The sequence below is a fragment of the Vulpes lagopus genome, chromosome 1 (assembly GCF_018345385.1).
Source record: "Vulpes lagopus strain Blue_001 chromosome 1, ASM1834538v1, whole genome shotgun sequence".
NCBI lineage: Eukaryota > Metazoa > Chordata > Mammalia > Carnivora > Canidae > Vulpes > Vulpes lagopus.
Genome location: NC_054824.1, coordinates 130068024 through 130090066, shown reverse-complemented (window position 1 = coordinate 130090066; position 22043 = coordinate 130068024). Strand labels below are relative to the sequence as shown.

The 22043-nt window shown below is 36.8% G+C and overlaps 1 protein-coding gene across 2 annotated transcripts in view; it reads right to left on the bottom strand.

Annotated features, from left to right (window-relative positions):
* ASXL3 (ASXL transcriptional regulator 3) overlaps positions 1–22043 on the bottom strand; it is a 180648-nt gene that overhangs the window by 49587 nt on the left and 109018 nt on the right. For both annotated transcript variants that reach the window (XM_041723063.1, XM_041722991.1), the window contains exon 8: positions 14150–14313. In XM_041723063.1, coding sequence (XP_041578997.1) covers positions 14150–14313 — 164 coding nt within the window. The remainder of the gene's footprint in view (positions 1–14149; positions 14314–22043) is intronic.

Genomic DNA, 22043 nt, shown 5'->3' with positions numbered 1-22043 from the left:
TACTAATCATATAGGAAATCCCTAGATTTTACACGACCAAACTTCACACCCATCTTCTTCACCTACTTTCTTCCTCTCTTCCAGTATTCCAGAAATGGATACTGCCTCCTTTCTAAGGAAAACTTCTCCATTAGTACTTTGTTCTGTATTTCCCCACCCCTGCCTTTTAAATAAGCAACCGATTTCCATTTTTATCTTATTTAACTGCTCCCTCTCAAAGGAATCTCTATATCTTTGATCACTAAACATGTTAACTCCTCTCCCAAATGAACAAATAAATCAAATACACAAAATCCACCTTTATTTTTAAATCATGCTGTTTCCATTATCCTTATGACTATTCCACTTCATAACCAAATTTTTTAAAAGATACATCTGTCTATATTCTCTCTTTGCTTCTTTAACTCAACCCTCATCAAACCCTAATCTGGCCTTCTTACCTACCAAATAAATGAAATGGTTCTAAAAAGTATACTAATCAGAAAGGAGATAAAATTACTCATTCTTAGTTATCTGGGAAACTCAGGAGCATAAAATGAAAAGCAATTCAAATCATCAAACACTGAGTAAGGTGGCTAAGAAAAAAAAATAGCTTTCTTATACACCAAATCCAACAGCTCTATTATGGAAGAAAAGATCTCATTTATGACAGCAATCTTTTAGAAACACATTGGCCTCAATATAGTCAACAACTAATTCTAAAATCTACTGCTTCATTTCCCTATACACTTTATATGTAAGGTAAAGGAAGATGGTTTCCCACCCAACTTTTCTCCTTTGATTCTCTTTTGAAGTCCTTGCTCCAAACTGGCATTTTCTCCCTACCATGTCTCCAAAATTGCTCCTGTCAAGGTCATCTGTGACATATGAAATATGATAGTTAACTCTCAATCCTCACCTTGGGGGATACTTAAGTATTAAATAAATCACACCTTCCTTCTTAAATATTCACTCTCTTGACTTGGTGATACACATTGGTTTACCTGTCCCTCATTTCACTGACCATTACTTTCACTCTTTGTCAGCTTAATCTCTTTTATTCAGCCATCAAGATTTGGAAATCTCAAGCCTTAGTCTTGGGCCCTCTTCTCATTCTAGCATATACTACATATCATTTATAGCCATGATTTTAATTAACATCTAGATGTTGGTGGCTCCCTTTTTTTTTTTTTTTTAAACTTCAGCTTCAAACTCTAAACTTCATATTTATAAAGTCAAATTCTTATTCAAAATTTCCACATAGATTACTCAAATGCACCTCAAACACAACCTGTCCAAAATGAAAATCATGCTCCTCAAATCTCACCCACCTCAGTAAATGGCACCACCCTCCAACTACTGGTCTAACAAGGCACTGAAGCTGAGAGAAGAAATCAAGACAGTTATCACTCAAAGGAGAGCACAGCACCATGGACAGGAAATTCTGGAGTCCTTCTGCTTAGTGCTTATCAGTGCATAAATGTGAGAAAAACTACCAGAGGCCAGGCAAGAACTGCCTGTAACAAGCAGAGGTAACAGGGCCCAGGGCTTACAGTGTCTGTTCTCACCTGTCAGACTAGAAAAACACATGCCTCGGTAGTGAGAGGAATGTACCAGAGACTGAGCACTGCTCTGGTTCTGCCAAAGACATCTTAAGATTTCAAAGCATCAAACTGCTTCCATGTAACCTAACTGCATCGGGCTTTCTCAGAAGCCTCCTCAGAAGCTTTTTCTCACTTCTTTAAAATTATATTCCCAGGGGCTTCCGTGAACATGCACCACTTCCAGTGCTGGACTGGAAGCTCCACGAAGGCAGATGCACAGTAGTCTCGCATGACATAGTATCCCTACTGGCCAGTACACGCAGAGGCCACTGTAAAATTTTAATTAATACTTGTAAAAATGACTGGATTCTCATAAATCTCCTTCAGTTTATTAACAGATGTTCTCAAAATAATTTTTATCCTGTTTTAGTAACACATATTCTTGTTTTCTGAATTGTCACACTTGGGCTGTTTTTTGAACTGCTAAATCTTTCCTATGTCACGTTACTGAACTCTGTCTTTTCCTCCTGAGTGAGAGGTCAGTAGGTGTTGGATCAGTATTAGCTACTGAGATGGTTTCTGTCAGAAACTTTGTTGGACTTGGTATAAATCTTTCAGGCTCAGATAAGGGATCAGGAAAAAGTATATGTTTACTCCAGTGATACTTGCCCAAGTAGAGGTTTGGCACTTGTGAAGAATAGGGATTGATTCCTTAATAAAGAACACATTTAAGGATACATCAATGAGGCTAGGCCTCCCCTTATCTAGCAAAACAGCTAGCATTTGGACAGAGAACACAAGGCAACCCCTCAGCAAGCACAGACTGGAAACATTTTCTGCAGTGGTACTCTGCTGTTCAGAGACTAAAAGCTAGCAAACATTCCCAGAAAGGAAGAGTTAGTAGAGAGATCTTCTCTGGAATGCTCCCCCCTTTCCTTTGGCTGGATCACTCATTGCTGGTTGTGTCGAAGAGAAATTTATAGTCCGCTTATTTAGATCCCACAAAGAGTGCTCCTTTCCAGCCCCTTTCATTTTACAAATCTCTTAGCTATATCTAGCCTCACCTTCATTATCTCCTGCTGAAATTCCACACAGTTTTTGGCATCTGGATGGTATTCTTCCCCTAGGTTTTAGGATTGATAAAGAAATATAATGGAAAAAGCCAGTGTCATTTTAATGGAATTTAGAAGCAGGGAAGGTTATTAAATAATGCTGTCGCTGTAATCTAGAGGTTCGAACATTACTACACTGTTCACTCCCTGCTTATAATTGGTTCTTTATTTCTTTACAATGATCTTTAATAAATTTTACAAATGGAACCAAATGTTTTCTTAGGCAACTATATTTTTTGAATAGCATTTAATAACTATTAGTAGTTCTAAAGGTGATTTAATGAGTAAAATTCATTTTCTTCCTTCTACCCTTGAGCCTAATTTAGGGGTGAGAGTCACTGTATGACACCTGTTCATAATGATCCATGGTGACCTAGACATTAGAATGTCCCTTATTAAAATGACAGGCATAGGCACTAATGTGTTATCTGCCATCTGCATGACTCCCTTTCTCAAGATCTATTCATTTGCATGATAAAATGAAGTTAAAGTTCCTTCTCTCTATTCTCATATAAACTAAGTATTACACATATATGTATTAAATTTTATGTAAGATACCATAAAAGTAATTATGTAAATATTAGATGATAGTACCAAATATTTAATCATCCAGTATGCTTGATCATGTGTAATTGATTATACATGGCCAAAGACAGCCTCTCAAGCCATAAGGTTCCCACTTAGTATCTCATGTAAAGGAGGAAGAAAGTGGTTTAATGCACAGAATGGGATGTTCTCCAGGTTAAATGAGTGTGTGATCCCCAATTAACTTTCTTATGCACAGGACTGAAACTCCATTTGTCAGATTGTCTATGACATGCAATTGCTTGCACATATGTACTTCAATCCAGTCTATACATTATTTGATATACTTCAAAACAGATACCAATAAACAGGATTTGATGTTAATTCTCTAGTTAGCTAAGAAATGGATAATATCCAGAGAGAATTACTTTCCTCCATAAGCATAGAGCTCAAATGGCAAGCATGGAAATATCAGGTGTGCTCTGTAAGGATATCTTTGGCCATGTATGATTTACTATCACCAGTAAGTGACTTAGGCTAGAAGGAATATTGGATTTCTTAAGTACTTTAAGATATGCTTTCAGAAGCAAGGAAAAAGCCAGTGTCAGTTCCATTAAAATAATTACATCTCAAGTACACACTTTTACCTAAAGGCTTAAGATACTAGTATTTTTTCATATCTTTAATACTTTTGAATTTCTATAATCTGTTAGGTAAATTGACATTTCATTATAAACGCTATTTGTAGAATAAAATAACGGTATAATTTTTAAATCAATATATACAGTACATAGAGCAATCTCTAAGAGGAGCCTGAGTTATTGCAAATGTATGAGCTATTTCCATGGAGGAAAAAGATGGAAAGCCCTTTCCCATTTGCATTTATAAAGGCTGCGTGACTTCTTTAAATATATACACTGATGCCAACAGAGCCATCAGAAATCAATAAATCACATTCTCATGTGCTGTAAAATGTCTGACACACACATTCATTTTCCTAGTCCAAAATTCTCTGCAAAAGGAACTGTGTAAATGTTCCATTTTAGTTTAATGACATTCTCCACAGTTAAAATTATGTGCATTATTGCCAGTGAGTGCAAAAACCTGAAGAGCACAAAGCTAGATAGGATTTTAAAGAGCCTACACAGTACATATCCTTCAGTGGCTAGTCATTTAACAGACCATAGAGACACAGATATGAATGCAGAACAAAATTGGAAGATTAGTAAGAATGGATTGAAATGCTGCAATTACCATTTGGACAAAAATAACAGTCATAATTTATTTAGAAGCAGTTGGGGGATGGTCTTTTAAGTATTTGGAGAGACAGCCCTAATAGTCCCAATACCACCAAATGGAGGCAGAGATGAGCATTACTTAAAAATGATACAGATGACAGAAATGACAACAACCTATTCATCAGTGATGTTCAATTGGAAAGTGTAATAAAAACCTAAATATGACCCCACTTTAGCTGACATTTATTCCACCAGCTGCTATATATTTTTAAAAGGTCATAGCATTGTTCCATGTAGATATCATTTATAAAGTACAAATTCTTAAAGAAAGAAGAGATCTGCTTTGTAAAATAAAGGAGGTTCTAAAAACTCCCCAAGCATATTTTGCAGAGAGTTATGCACAAGCCATGTCTGGCTATAGACAAAAGCACTGAATTTATTCAGGTAATATTCCTACCTGGGAACTGAATGAAGAACTAGCTGCAATTCCACCCTGTTCATTAGCACTGACTAATGCTGCTTTCACCCTTTGGTTTCTTTGCACTTAATCTCTGAACTGAAATGCTATGACCAAAAAGATAGCTTTTGACCTATGTGTTTACCAAAACCTGATCATATTTGAAGTGTGTTATCTTGAGGCCCTATACTACTTCTTTAAACAATATATCTTTCTTCCTTTAAAGCCATATTTTCCCCTCCCTGACAGTTTTTTCAATGTGAGCCTTTGAAAATCTCTAATCTTGGCAAAATCCAACTCCTGGCACTTCTGTTACCAAGCTAAATGCACAGATATTTAGGATTACTGAAGTGAAAATCACGTGAGCAGACCAACTGGACCCACTGCCATCAAATGTTAAATGGGGCCTCAATGCTGTTCAGCAACCAGCTTTTCACCAGGATGGACCCACAGTATCACCCTTCAGGCTTCTTTCTAAAGCCTTGTCAGCCTCCCGACACTCATAACCTTCTAGTGTGTGAACAAGCACACACCCCGCAGTTAAAAACCCCTCCTTTTCCAGTCTACTCTTCTCATTTATTTCTTTGCTCCTCCTCTTTTGCTTCTCTTCTCTCTGATCTCAGAAATCAGTACTTTCTGTTGTCAGAAATCAGAAGCTGACTTTTTTTCTGATTTTTAAATCAGCTTCTTGTCTGATATAGCCCATCCTGTCTCATTATTCTGAAGCTTGGTCAATAAATCAAACCCTCTTTCTTCTATCTTCAATTTCTCCCAACAACGACCTCAATTTTTAGGACAAACACATGTTTAAGCCTACCCTGGCTTTTAAGACATAGCCATCTTCTGCTACTTTCAACTGTGCAATAAACATTTACTGCCTAAGATATATATTTAATTCCTCCTTCTGACCCAAATCCAATTACCAAGTCTTGATAGTTTTATCCCTAAAATGTCTCCTCAATTCCTGTGTTGAAGTCCTCACCTCCAGTGTGACTATACTTGGAAACAACACCTTTAAAGAGGAAATTAAGCATAAATGAGGCTGTAGGGCAAGGCCCTAACCCAATATGGTGAATGTCTTTATAAAAAGAGGAAGGGACAGCAGGGATGTAGGCACATAGAGAAAAGGGGCCATGTGAGGACACAGCAAAAAGGAATCTTTCTGCAAGCCAAGGAGAGAGATCTCAGGAAAATCCAACCAGGCCAGCACCCTGATCTTGGACTTACAGCCTTCAGAACTGTGAGAAATAAATTTGTTTTTAAGTCACTCAGTCTGTGGTATTTTGTTATAGCAACAACAGCAAACTGATGTCTCATGAATTAGGCATTTCTTTTTCATTCTATAATGCTTTTGGCTAAGTTCTTATGCTTATCAAACACATTATACTAGCTTCTAAGTGGATTCCCAGCCTATATTCATTCAGTCATTCAAAAACTGTTTACTGAACACTTACTCCATGCTAGGCACAGTGACTAGAAGACAGCCACAAAGCCACTGTCCTGGGGCTTCTTTTTTCTTGAGTGAAGACAAATACGTAAGCAAGTAACTATTAACTATGATTAAGTACTGGGAGGAAAATAAACAGAAAAGTAAGTCCGAGGACAACTGAAGAGGCTACTCTACATGGGTGGAAGGACAAGAAAAGCCTTTGTGAGGAGATGACACTGACAGGGTGGATGAGAATAAGCTGGCCTTGCCAAAAGATGCCATAAAGTGCCTCTAGCAGTGCTCTTAGCAAGCACAGGCGCTAGGAGCAGAAGGTTTAGATATAGGTTTAAAGACAGAATGGCTAGAGCTTAGCCAGGTGGAAAGTAGGAGAATATCTTTCCTCTACTTCATGCTTTATTCCTTCAACAGAGTCCTTTTCTAAAATAGAAATGAAATAATGTCACGCTCCAAACATAAAATCTTGGTATGTACTACATTGTTTACACAGAAGGCCTTTTTTAAAGATTTGCTTCACCTCCCCTTCTAAACTCAGTTTACTCATTCTGTACCCCCTCTCAAATTACATGTTGATGGACAGCAGATCCTTCTTTGCCTGTGTTTGGGGAGCATGTAGAAGAAAGAGCATGAACTTAGGAGTCAGACAAAGGGGTGTTCAAATTTTGGTTCTCATGTCTTGGAAGAAGACAGGCATAGGCACTAAGTAAGTCCTTTCCTGATCCTTACTGATCATAGATACAGATACTGATCATAGGCACTAAGTAAGTCCTTTCCTGATCCTTACTTTCACATAGATACAGTTTGTAAGAGTACAAACTCTTTAGAGAGTTATAGCAAGGATTAGTGATAATTGATGTAGAAGGCTTAGCACCATATGTCATCAATATTACTACTGTCACACACTGTCTCCTCTACTCGGAGTGCTTACCACACTTCTTTTCCAGGTAAATTTCCTCCATCTTGCCAGATGCAGTTTAGACAACACATTCTCTTTGAGGTGTTCTCTAATTCCCACATACAAAGTATAATTAACTCATTTTTCCTCTGGAACAATGTGTATGCTACCAACATAGCATGCTTCTGTAACTATATGCTTTTTCATCTCTCTTTTCCCTCTAGAACCATCACTTCTCTCAGGGTTGGAACTGTGACTTTATTGATATTTGTATTATCAGTGCTTATCAAGCACATAATAGGTGTTAAATAAACATTGGTTGGAAGAATGAATGAATTATATATTCCATTCCTTCCTTGAACCACTAGAATTTGGTTAACCTTAATATTATTCTACTTAAATCTTCAAAAAGTCTGTCAGTCAGGAGTCCCAGCAGGCATAGATGGCTTATTCAAGTTAGCATCATTTGAAGAGAGTAAATTAAAGCAACTACTCACAAAGAAAGGTATCTCAGGGTGCAGCAAACCACCAAGGAGAGTTCAGTAAACTAAAGCTAATAGTAAAACGTAGTATTTGACCTGAAGGGTACCAAGAGAAAGGGTTTATCAGAACTTGGACAGAAAGAGGGCTATATGGAGAGGACCTTTTGATAGGAGCTGGTCGATGGACACATCATGTGCTGACCACACAGTGCAGGTGAGGGGCTCAATCTCACTCTTCTTTTGACCAAACTCTTTTTGGGGCTCCCCAATAGCTGAACCCAATTAAATCCATGGGGCCTTCTCTTCCTGCTTCCAAAAGATTCAGGCCTGAAGCTTAAAACAATATAGGCCCCTGTCCTGAAAAAGGAGCAGAGGGACCCATGATGGCCCAAAGTGTGATCATAAAGCCTTATGTGGTGAGGTAAAGTATCTGCATGGAGGGAAGCCCTGAGAGGAGCTACAGAGGTATTGCACAGTGAGGAATTCCTCCTACACTGAGGAAGGGCCTGATATGCAGGAGGTACCCAAGTGGGATGGGTGGATAAGTAGCCTGTCATAGAGTGTGAGACTGGGTGTAGTAAAGGAGACCATCCACATGGGACAGTATGGAAGAGTGGCTGCCTATAAGGGGATTGATTAAATATTTAGGTAAATTAAGGTAATAAAAACTGGGTCTCTTAGTGTCAGTGTAAACTATGGAAAGGAGGAAAATTAGAATAAACCATGGGGTATTAGGTAAAGCCTGGAAGTATAAATGTAAATTCTTGGTTTACAAGATATAGATTATATAGATATAGACACAAGATACATATAGAAGTAAATGTTGATATAAATTGTGTTATGTTTATAGATTCTGAAAGATTCATCGTCTTTCTTCTGTAAGGTGTTCCTTGTCTCCAAGAGACAGAGGTAAGGAGGTATTCATTCATACACACATGCACAAAGACTATACTTGCTATGACATCCGGATTCCAAAGTACTATCCTTCACTACAAGGAACTATGGCTCCTTGAAGAAAAGGTTCATTCCAGGGCCTGGGCAAAAAAAGTCTAAGAGGAGACTGGAACAATGTGATGTGCTTCAAAGTAATGAAGTGATCAGAGGGCAATGGAGACATCAGAAGTTACAGGAGCCAGCTTGAACAGGCTGTCAGTAACCAAATGTGGGACAATTTGAGCATAGTCATCTATTGAAAAAACAGAAAACAATGAACCCATACAGATACAAATAAATGAATAAACTGAAGGTGTGAAGAGAAAGGATATTTACACAGTTTAAAAGAACCTCCTCACAAAATACTATTTAATTACAAAGAGAGAAGTAATTGTACTGCAGAAGACTGGCAGATACATTTTAATCAAATGATCAAGTGAACATCAGTGGTATTGGGACAAATAAATATTATGTGCCAACTAATAGGTGCAAGGTACAAATATTTATAGACATAATTTACTGGGGGAGGAGTGGGGTCTTGAACAGATAAACAGGCTAGAAACTAATTCTCTAACATATCTTCAAATTTTCTAAAAGTTTATGATTATTTAAAAATTAAAAAAAAATACAGAAGGCATAGGTCCTCCTGGTGCCTTAGTCCATACATGGTTTAGCCTCCTGCAGCAAAGCAGAGTGAAGAAGACTGATGGGTGATCTACAGGGACAAAGGAAAGATATCCCACTTACTCCCCAGTGACCTCCTAACATCCATTTGATCCTGTTGCCTGAACCAAATTAAAATCCATGGGACCTGGACAAAACCTGCACATGATGATCTCTGATATATTTGCTATTTTCTATTCCCTGGCTTCTTCCCATACTTTCTTAGTCACACCCTCTCACAAATACATGTATTCCTCTGGGATGACTGTTATCTTGTAGCCTCATCAAATCGCACAGTTGATGTCATTATCCACGTAGATTTTATAAACAGATGTAAACTAACTTCATCTCCTTCAGCTTTAAAACCTGAACATAGAACATTTCATGTAGTAGCAGCATCTCAATCCAACATGTTAAAATCAAACTCAATACCCACCCCACTACAGTGGGCACTGTTAGTGGACGACCAAGATTCTCCCCCACCCCCAATTGCATATCCTCTAAAATAACTTCCTAAAAACCAGATTTCTAAGGCACCCCTGACCTCTATCACAGTGCACTATTTTACTTGAGATGGTGAGCACACTGAAGCTCAAGACTAGGTCTAGCTGCTCTAAACAATTTGGATATTCCATTTCATGGCCAGAGGTGGTGTTTAAGAAGGTCATGTGATCTAAATAGTACCATTAGGGTGAATCTTAGATCTTTTCTTTGAAATACTGGGACAGAATTATTTTCCCCATGAATGTAAACCAGGGGCAAATACTCATTCTTTGATTCAAGTAGGCATCCTATCACAAAGGGGAATTAGAAAAAAACAAAAATCCAAATTACAATAGTGCCAACAACAAGAAAGATGATTTTTAAAATTAATTCATTAAATAATAATGAAATGGGTTCTTGACAATAAGTGGATCCTAGGACCAAAAACTGGAAGCCCTCTTTAACTTGTCTTCTAATTACCTAAGCCAATCAATTCCTTTATATCTAAGTTTGAGTTTGATTTTCTGTTACTTGCAGTATAACATGTAAAGGAGAGTAAAATTAAATATAAAACTAGATGTGAAAATGTTATAAAACAAGAAATTAACATACATGAAATCTAAGATAAGCAGGCCTCTATAAAAGAAAAGTAAAAATACAGAAAAACAAAATACCAGACAGGTTGGCATAATGACAGTTGGCACTGTCAAGATAAATGGGAAACCTAGCTTCCATATTTTCAAGATGTGATAACTGAAAGATCCCCAACTTTATATGGTCCAGAGTCAGAGGCAGGTAGGGACTACACCAGGGGAGAAATCTGGTAGAAACCTGGAGAGCCAAAGGAAGGAAACAGGAAACTTGGAACTTCCAAACTCTATACAAATATATAAAGACAAGCTTTCTTACATAAGTGAAACTCTGAGGTATTTCAAATAATTATAGTGCTTTCCACTGGCTCAAATAAATGTATGTAATCAGCTTCACATTTGCATACCTCTTCTACTCATTCTGGCTGAGAAAGTAGTGGTGGTGTTCAATCCCATCTGGATATTTCTAAGCTGTACTAAAACAGCAGCAGTTTGGGGAGCTTGTTGTAAGTCGGCTACTACTTTCTGACACGAGAGAGGATTCAGCTCATCTCAAGCAAGGCACACAGAAACAGAGCTCTAAATTTCTTGGTATCAAATGTTGATAGGCCCACAGAGCCTTTCTGTCTTCCCAAGTCACCCTAGATAAAATCTCCAGTTGCCTTCTAGACCTTTTACAACCCCATCCCACAGGCAATCTGTCATTTATTCCTACTCAAGTTGGTTGAAACTATGCCTGGAATTCAGTCCTTTCTTCTCATTTCCAAGGCCAATGCCCAAGGTCACAGCCTTATCTCATATCTCAACTATTCCAATTGTCTCTTACCCAGTGTCTCTGTGTCTTATCTTTCTGTCTGTCCAATCCATCATTCAGAGGGCTACTAGCTCCTAGGAGAAAATAAGGAATGCATTTTATTTATCCTTTGTCCCTCCCCTATGTCTAGGCATGAAAATAACTGTTTAAATTACTCTATCCATGCCATTTCTCATTTGAAAAACTCTCTGATGGTATCCACTAGTTTCAGAAAAAGTTTGAAGGGCTTAATCTGCAACCAGGTCATTAAGGTTGTAAACCATACTCCCCATCATCAGAGTAGCTCACCACTTTCCCCCCATAGGATGATCCAGTCATACTGAACTAGTAAATCTTGTGGAACACACAAGCAGTAAATCGTTATAAATGACATGCTCTCCCTCTGTCGATTTCACTTTCCCTTGGCTCTACTTACAAAACACCTATAAGTTCTTCAAGGCTCAAATGAAGTATCCTTTCCACCAAAAAATCTTCTACAATATTAGTTTCTAATTAAAGTTCTTCATCCTCTGTGCCTGCAGAAGATTTTCTTTAAATGTATATTTTGATATTTATATTGCACTTCCTGGTTACACTAAATTTGGCGTAGGTTTACCCAGTTATTAGACTTCTTACCTAGCAATGAACGAAGTATATTGTATGTCAGCATGAGGCTGTCTTTCTCCTATCTGTGATTTCTCCACAAGATTCATTCTTACATCCTCTGTATTTAACAAAGTATATATAGTACACAGTACATACCTGGTAAATACAGCTTGAGTAATTTACCAGTGGACTAAATGTTCTATGAGGACAGGTATTATGCCTTATTCATTTACACTTCTCACAGTGACTGGAGAATTGAGGAACAGAAGCTGCTACAGATTGAATAAAATACTAAGCTTAGACTGGTCTTCTGGGTAACCAAAATATTTGGCTAAACCTAGGGCAATCTGTCATTTGTTCATTCCAAAAGATCTATTGAGAACCTTGTAGTGCCAAATCTTATTCCAGGAGCTGGGGAAAGAATTATAAACAAGATAAACCACACGTATGTTGAGGTGGAGGAAACAGTTCTACAGCTAATAAATCAGTCTCACCAACCTCCCCAAAAAAGTTTTTCCTTAACTCCCAAATTTCAGTTCTTACCCACACAAATCTGAAACCTGAGAGTCATTATGGCTTCCCCCATACCTTGTTCAACTGTTATTTGACAAAATGTAAAATTGCTACCACTGGATGATGATGGTGATGGTGGTGATGATCACATTATCTTCTTCCTCTTTAATTTCAACACTATTCTCCAAATTCAAGCCCTCATTTTGCCTTTTTGGAACAACTAAAATTGCTTCCTAACAACTCTTCCCATTTTTATGCTTCCCATCTCTGCATTCCCTTTCAATACTGTGAGAATAATTTTCTTAAAAAGCAACAATCTTACTATATTACAGCTGTGCTCAAAAGCCTTCAATGGCTTTGCAAACACAGGGAGAATACTATTCAGACTCCTGAACGTCATACTCAAGGAATCTTCCAAAATTGACTTCCAATTTGTCTGTCCAGATTCTTTTGCACTGTTCTACCTACAGTCTAGACTCCCACAAAATTAGCTTTTGATTTTATATCTTTGAACTTTTCACTTGGTAGATTTCCATCTATTTTATTTAACTCTTGCCTACATCTCAAGGTCCAATTCAAGGATTTGTCTCTGAAGTTTGTCTCTGATTTTCCCCTTCAGCATATGAAAGCTCAATATACTTTGTTCTTTCCCCTCTAGGCTTACCTGTTTCTACCTCACATTTTGATTATTCATAAATATAGTTTATGTATCCAACTAAAGCATACTTAATCATCAATAAATACTTAATGGGCACTTACTGTCTTTCCATTGCTCCAAAGTATCTAAAACATACCATATTCATAGTAAACATCAAACAAATTTTCAAGGAATGAAGGCAAACCTCAAAACAGAAGTGTACCCAAAATCAAAATAATCTTTTTCTAAATATGGACAATAATCTCCACCAGAGAGATACATACAAGTGGCAGAAAACTGTAGCTCATCATATTTTAAATATATATGAAAGGAGGCAGCTAAGTTCATAGAAAACAGAATCAAATAAAAAGCTAAGAAAATTTATTCAAAGTAATATGGAAATGTTGAATCAATCTCACTCATTTCAGTATATGGATGTACCTCTCATTTTGAGATGCAAATACATAAACACATACACATTATGTCCATCAACTGGAAACTATATTCAGTGTCAAAATTTATTGAAATAAGAATCACAAGGAAATTTTTCCTAGTTGCCATTTAATAACTTTTGTGAAATTTAATAAAAGATTATGTGATGAAATATTTTTTTCCTTTTCTTTTGTAAGGAAACAGCTTTAGAAGATGATTGATGCCTGCTATTATGGGTCTATATTTGTATTTCCTTATTTTAGAGGCTTTTTGAAATACAAAAATAAACTTAAAGCATTTCCAGTTATACTAAGAAAAAAAAGATAAAAGGTAGATTATTTATAGGCAATCATATTCATGATGATAGAGTCTCAGAAGGCAACTGCAAACATAAATTTTAAATGCTTTTTGGAAGGAGTTGAGAATAAAAACATTTACATAATTTCTTAGAAACCCTGGCTTTTTATTGCTGCACTTCAATATTCCCTTCAGGCAAAGGAGCAGCTACTTCAAAGATTTATTTGATAATGGAATGTTTGATTTCTTTGTTTTCCTTTCCAATGTGGAAAGGTCTATTGTTTTCACTCTATAGCAACATGCTATATTTTAAAATTTGAATTGGCTCTCTACTGATAATAAAAATGGTTCTCTTTTGGCAAATTAAACACACCAATGCTAGCAATGAGTATATATATTATAAATATACTATATTGTTACAAAAATGGTCCATACATGTTTCAGTGATCTTTGAAAACAGAACTGCTACTTCACAAATAATGTAACTAGTGACTAATATCAAATGTCTAAAACTCCCACTTACCTGCCTATCCACTTCTGGGAGCAAAAGCAGGAGGTATTGTTGAAAATGCTGAGGTAAGGAAGCAAATGTATGTTTATTTATTAATGCCCTCAAGTTAGTGTTGACAAGAATAGATCCTGGGGTTTCTATGTCAATGTCCTCAGCTTTGGTCCATTTCAAGTGTCCTGTGATAAACAAGCAAGATAATAATTCACTGTAGGCTTGGGAAAACACGCAAATATACATACACATATATGTACACATCAAACATATTCAATAATGTGTTTAATTCTGTTGTCGCTTTTGAAAGTGACATTTCAGAAGGAACTCTCCAAAGTTTGTGTTTTTGTCTTGTCTTACTCGTCTTTTATTTTCATAATGTATACTTTACTCAATATTGTCTGTGTATTTTAGTCAAAGTAGACCAGGTCTAGATGAAGAAGTATTTTCATTTCGGTTTTCCAATTAATCAGAATTGTAAAAAGCTTTGGGAGCATAATGATAGCAACTATAATTATAGATTCTATAAGACCTTAGATCAATAATAACAATAATAACAGTGCTGTTAATTTTAAAAGCGATATTGACAGCTAGCTGAGAGCTGTGTGATTATATTTTAGGCAGAGCACTGAGCACTGGATTATTTCAAAAGATTCCTATTCGGAGTATTTTGAGAATATAATTTAAAAAGCAATCCTTTATAAAAAAATATTAGTTTCAAGGTCTAAAATACCAATACACTTTGAAGGATAATTCTACAAGTCAAGGTACACTGACCTCCAACAGAAGGTTATGTGTACAATGTACAACTCAAAATTATGACATAAGAAAATAATCCACTCTAACAAACAGACAGCTGAGCATAATACAGAAGAATTGCCACTTTCAGTTACCTGAGTTAAGAGAACACCCTGAATGTGAGTTGTTTTAATAGAGTATGTTTTAAATCAAGGGTCAGCAAATTGTGGCCCATGAACTATATTCAGTCCAATTTTTGTTCTGGTAAATAAAGTTTTACTGGAACACAGTAAATGTCTGATTTTTAGCTACTGCCTAGGTCTGCCTTTGCACCACAATGCAGAGTTGAATAGTTGTGCCAGAAATCACATGACCTATATTCACTCCCCAGCCCTTGGCAGAAAAAAATTGCCAACTCTTGTTTTAAATAAATAGAGACAAAATACAGAATGAAAGCCATTTATTAACAAACACGGAACCATGATAAAAGAATAGGCAACTTTGAAACAGAACTAGACAGAACACTTAGAAATGAAAATTTAGTTTTTAAACTAAAAAAGTAATGGACACAGCAGAGGAAAGAATTCCAAACAAAATATAGAGCTGATAAAAATATCTACAATGCAGCATAAAAAATGAGACAAAAAACAGGATAGTGAAGAAATACAGAGAAGGGTATAAGCAATCAGAATGAACATCTACAGAAGACTCAAAAACAGTAGAAGGAGGACAGGCAATATTTGCGGAGCTAAAGGCTCACATTTTTAGAACTTTTCTGAAAAAAAAAAAATTATGAGTTCTCAGATAAAGCAATACACCAAATTTCAAGAAGGACAAGTTTTTGTCTGATGTGCTGAAATTAAAAACATCAAAAATAAGAGTATCTTATAACAATCTTTAAGAAAAATAGATTATATCCAAAGGGGTGATAATAAGACACAGATATTTTATCAATGAATAACAGGTAGCACTAAAATATCTTCAAAGGATCAAGAGAATACAAGCATCAATCTAGATGATGGCAATGATATAAGAACATTTTTAGGATCAGAGCACTAGGATGGCTCAGTCAAGTACGCATCTGACTCAATTTCACCTCAGATCACGATCTCAGGGTCCTAGGATTGAACCCCTAGTTTGGCTATGAAATCAAAAGGGAATATATTTGAGATTCTCTCTCTCGGCCCCTCTCTGCCTCTCCCCTACTCCTGCTCACTTTCTCTGTCAAATAAATAAATAAATAAAATCTTTTTAAAAAACCAAAACAAATATTTTCAGGATCTAAAATGGGAACTCCTTTAAAGAATTCTCCTAAAATAATCACTAGTAGATATTCTCATCAAATGGAGAAATTAAGTGAAAGAAGAAATGAATGGGTTGCAGAAGCTACGGTCAACTGAAAGACTAATAGATCAGAGGAGCTCCAAGTATATATTAACTGTGAAAAATAATACTAAGAACTAGTGAGAGTTACATAAAGGAAATAAAAAAGTTAAATAAAAAGAAAATAAAATGGAAAATAACTGCATGTATGATAAGACAGCATGACCGAAATGCCAGCACTAACAAACCCTGGCCTGATTTGGGAAGGAAAGAGATGTGGACTAGTTCTTTACTTGGTGAAAGCTCTAGAGGTGACCCCTAGAGGCAATGAGAAAGAGTAATAAAAGAATACCAGGGGAAAAAATCTCAATGAATCAAATGGAAAGTATAAAAGCAGGAGGAAAAAACTCAAAATAAAGTCCAAGAAAATCAAAATACAGATTTTCATTCTAGATTTTTAAATTTTTTTATTGAAGTTTGATTTGCCAACATATAGTACAACACCCAGGGCTCATCCCATCATTCTAGATATAAAAAGCAATACAATCCAGCTATATGCTGCTTATAAGAAAAAAAAAACTTAAAAATCATAACGAATACATGAAAATGAAAAAGACATACCAGGTTGAGACTCAAGCAACAAAATAGTACAACAATATTAACATCAGACAACATAAGCAAAGGTAGAAAACCTTATTGGGGGTTAGAAGGATCATTAAGTGTAAAATGAATAATTCACTGAGAAGATATAATGACCTTAAATCTGCAAGCACTTAAGTACTCTCTTAACTAAAAAGAGAATGTGACATTATACAATGCCAGTGGGAAGTCTTAACATCTTATGCCAGAAACTGAGACATCAGACAAAAAAAAAAAAAATCTGTCTTAATAAGAGAAGTTTAACAATTCAATAATCAATGTTGACCAATGAATTTAACATAGGGCACTGCACTGAGCCATTAGAGAAAGCAATGTTTCATCATTACTCAGGGAACAGTAAAACAAACAAAAACCTGACCAGTGAGTCACTACAAATACATTTAATTAGGTAGTTATAACACAAACACAGCAACTCTCCAATTCTCTCATACTCATTATATATTTGGACACTCAAAAGCATTCTTCTAAGTATTTCATACATTAAAGAAAAAAAATTAATGGAAATTAGAAAATACTTGGATTCTAAATGACAATGCCAAAATTTGTGAAATGTAACTCAGTTTAAAAGGTGTATCTATTACAGATTAGAAAAATATTGAAAATTCAAGGTTAAGTGTATGAATCAAGAAGTTAATAAATGAACTAGAAAAATTTGAGAAGGAAGGATTACAAAAATAAAAGTATATAGTCATAAAACAAAAAAGAAGGACAATGAAGACCATCAACACCAGGAAAAGGGGCTTTGTTTTTATATTAGACTAATAAAATAGATATACCTCTGGTAAGACATGGTAAAAAGAGGAATGAAAGGTAGGAACATAATTCTAGATATAGTACACAAGACACATATAATGGAAAATTGATTTTAAGCTGTGTAATATGATCCTATGACTACTGAATATCTCTGAAGACCAACAATTTTTAAGTTATATTATTAAATTTAATTTAAAATTAATTTAAAATAGAAAACCCGAATAGATTTGCAAAAACTTTTGAAAATAGGTAACCTCCTCTACCCCACATACAGAATACATATTATAAATAGCCCTAAAGATGAGTTTCACCAATCCATTAAGGAACTCTCCCACCATTTCATTTTGTAAATATTCCATAGAAAAGGTTTATAAAGAAAGATTTTCAATTCACTTTATGAAGTTAATATAATCTTTATTCCAAAATAAGGGCAGCCCCGGTGGCTCAGCGGTTTAGCACCACCTTTGGCCTGGGGTGTAATCCTGGAGACCTGGGATAGAGTCCCGCATCGGGGTCCCTGCATGGAGCCTACTTCTGCCTGTCTCTCTCTCTCTTACTCTCTCTCTCTCTCTCTCTCTCTCTATGTCTCTCATGAATGAATAAATAAAATCTTTAAAAAAAAATAAGAACAGTATAAGAGGAAAAAAAGATCAACCAATATGACAAAAAAAAAGTACAAAAGTTGTATCATTTAGAAAAAAAATCTAAAGCAAATTTAACAAATTCTAACATTTGTTTAGTCAAGGAGCTAGGTATGTAGGTGTCTGCTTTATTAGCATCTGCATTTTTCAATATTTTTAAAGTATTTCACAACTAAAATAAAAGATCACAAGGAGAGAAGAATTAGGGAGAAGCTTTTTTTTTCTTAGCAGTGGAGGCATAGGCAAAACCTAGAGACAGAAATGTTTAGGCACATAGGAAAGGAGTCCGCTTAGTTGTCATTTATGACCTAAATAATCTCATATGAAGGAGTTGAGGTCATTTACTGAGAGTGATTCTGACTGGGGAGGAGTGTTGGGGAAATGAGAAAATTCTAAGACTTTGAAACATATGTTATAAGCAAAGCAAAAAGCAGGGCTTATGCTATTGGTTACTATTTAGAATGGTTCAAAATCTTTAAGAATAACATTGATAAAAGAAGATTCAGAGAGGTACATAAGCTTTAATGACATATCCAAAGGAAGATCTATTTCAAACATGTCTAACTAAGCAAGAATATGTTCCATAATTTTGGAACAAAGAGCAGATGAACTTATTGCTAAATGTATAGCCACACAGGAAGTTTAATCCCATTTTAATTATCTTTACACACTTACTCTTAATTGGCTTAAGAACAATCCAATTATATCTGATTGTCTTATCTCATTAGAACTGGTACCTCATCTCCCTACAGCATTCAGAGGAAGAAAAATATGTCATTTTAGTGTCTAATTCCTGGACAGCAGAGAGAATAAAGTAGCTGAATTCCAGAGAAGGAAGGAAGGGAAGCAATCAGTTGTCAAATTGCCACAATAAGGGTCTATGCCATACAAGAAGACACTAAGCTGACCCCATGATAAAAACCATGGGGAATATATCCAATCAGGGTCTGGGAAATTCTCTATTACTTTGACCAAAGGGAGTTCAAAGACCACCAATATGAGTAAAGGCTGCAGCCTCTTGGTCAATGGGTAGTCTGTAGGCTTAAACACTCCTATTTCCCAGAAAGGAACATAGAGGATTTATGCATAAAATGCACAAACACAGAGACACAGACATAACACTCACCCAAAGGGAAGGAGCCCAAGCAAGAGGCAAGACTACGGTCTTTTGTTACAAGAGGAACTATCCAAAGAAATACAGAAAGACTTCAAAATGAAAAAATTCTTCATTGTCTCAATTAGAGAGGAATGATTCTAAAAGAGGTCAGAGAAAAACAGGCTTTCAAAGATTCCATTTAAGGGGAAAAAATTGATCATAGGACAAAAGCAAATCATGCACAACATGATTCAACATAGCCTTCACAAATGAAGTAACTGTATAATGAATCTATTGGGTAGCACCGAATCCTTTAAAATATAGTACTGAGGTTAAAGAACTATGAGATTATGGTTACAAAACAACATAAATGTTAGCAACCTTGATGTTTAAAAATAATAAAATTGGGATCCCTGGGTGGCGCAGCGGTTTAGCACCTGCCTTTGGCCCAGGGCACAATCCTGGAGACCCGGGATCAAATCCCACGTCAGGCTCCCGGTGCATGGAGCCTGCTTCTCCCTCTGCCTGTGTCTCTGCCTCTCTCTCTCTCTCCCTCCCTCTCTCTCTCTCTGTGACTATCATAAATAAATAAATAAATAAATAAATAAATAAATAAATAAATAATAATAAAATTAACAAAAACATGGAGTTAGGAGGGACTGTAAGTCTAATTATTCATCCATCCTTTACAATATTCTGTCTAAAGTTATAATGAGTAATCAAAAAAAATCACTATTTCAGTTTTTCACATTTTAATACCTTTGGACAGAACTTTTAGATATGAATATATCTCATGGCAGTGTTGAGCAATTCTGTTTTTTTTTTTTTTTTGTTTTACTTCTTTTCTTTTTTATTATTCAGTTAAAATTAAACTTAGTACTCTTAATTAAAATGGTTAATACAGTTTTTTTCCTAAAACGATCTCTGGCTGTAGACATACAATAAGAGATATCAAATCACTTTCTTCCACCAGGTGAGGATAAGAGAAGTCTGATTCAGAAGAAGGCCTTCTTCCCCTGACCCCGCTGGCACCCTGATCTCAGGAGGACTCTATGCTTGCCTCATACCTCCAACATAGCTAGATAAATGCTGGATCATTTTGAATACCTAAGAAATCCATCTGAGGACCTACAGAACAAGTTGCACAGTTGGAGGGAGAGAAGAGGCCATACTGTGGAGGGTGGGAGGTGTGGAGATGGGATTTGGGAGAGAAAGGGATCACGGGAGAAAGTCCTCACTGCAGAGAGAGGAGAGGGAGAGAGTCCGAGTGCACAGTGGGTCGCACAAGGAAAACTTGTCCCCAAAGCCACTGACTGGGAATAAAAGGGGACTGATTATGTTGAGTGGTGACAACCAGTGGAGCTCAAAGACTGGAGTTTTAGAGTTCCACAGTATAGCTGATGTGGAGTCTGGGTGGATGCAGCCGGTGCTCCTGTGGAGAAGGAGGGCAGAGGCCAGGGAGTAGATGGCGCAATCTGAGAAATCCTCTGGGATACACTGGGAGAGACTCTTCCCAGATGTGGTGCATCTGGAAGAGGTGGCTCTGTTTCTCAGGGAACAAGAGTCAGCAGGTGCCACTGCACTGTCCTATTAATTAGCAAAGGCCCAGAGACATCTCCTGGGAGCACTTAATCTGAACTCACTCTTTCTGCTGCACTTTACTCTGAATTTCAAGCTCCTGTGTATTAGTGCAACTGCACTTCTGGGACAAAATGGCCCCAGTCCCAGTACACCTAGACCCTCCCCCAGAGGACCAGTCAGGGTCCATGCTGCACTGAGTCCCCAAATTTGGAGTTTTGTAATAGCCGGTGTGCCTGAGATAAACATGCATGCACTGTGCTGCCAGGGGAGCAGACAGCCCAGACATAGATGGGGCAAAGGCAGAAATCTGAGGGATGCCTGGGGCATGAGTAGAGACTATGTGCTCTTCTGTGAAGGCTTCCTGGACAGCAGCAAGTGTCCCTCTCTCAGAACAAGGGAGAGGGCTGATGCCATTCCACTCATGCCTGTCAGCATAGATGGACTTTATTGAGCACACAGCACTGATAGTTGAGGCTTAGCCACCTACAGCAAGCCCCCTCACATTGCACTCTGCAGGTCCTTCTTTACTAGGGCAAGTCTAAGAGCCAGACAGCAGGCTCCTCCCCCAGAAGACCAACACAATCCCTACCCCTCCCAAAGCACCAAGTATACCAACCACAGGAGAGCTGCAGCTCTAGTGGAAATAGGATCAGGCCTCTTTTAACAAGCAGACCCAGAGAATACCTAGGTATAAAATTTGCCACACTCTGGCCAAGGTCCAAACACTTCTCACTGCAAGCAAATAGAAATTCTGCAGAGGACTGACCTGAGAGAAAGAACAGTCAAAACACAGCAGCAGAGTGTATACAATATCCACCAGAAATACTTGCTCAAGTGCTAGACCCTGGACATTATATGACCTCTTCTTAATAAAGCCATTGCTCTCAGGAGAAGGAAACAACAGTTTTCCTTACACAGAGAAAAAGAGACCTGGACAAAATGTTAAGATGGAGGAATTCATCTCAAACAAAAGAACAAGAAAAGGTCACAGCCAGAGATCTAATTGAAACAGATATAAGTAATATGCCTGAACCAGAGTTTAAAACAAAAATCCTAAAGATGCTAGTTGGGTTTGAGAAAAACATAGAAGACACCAGGGAGTCCCTTACCACAGAGCTAAAAC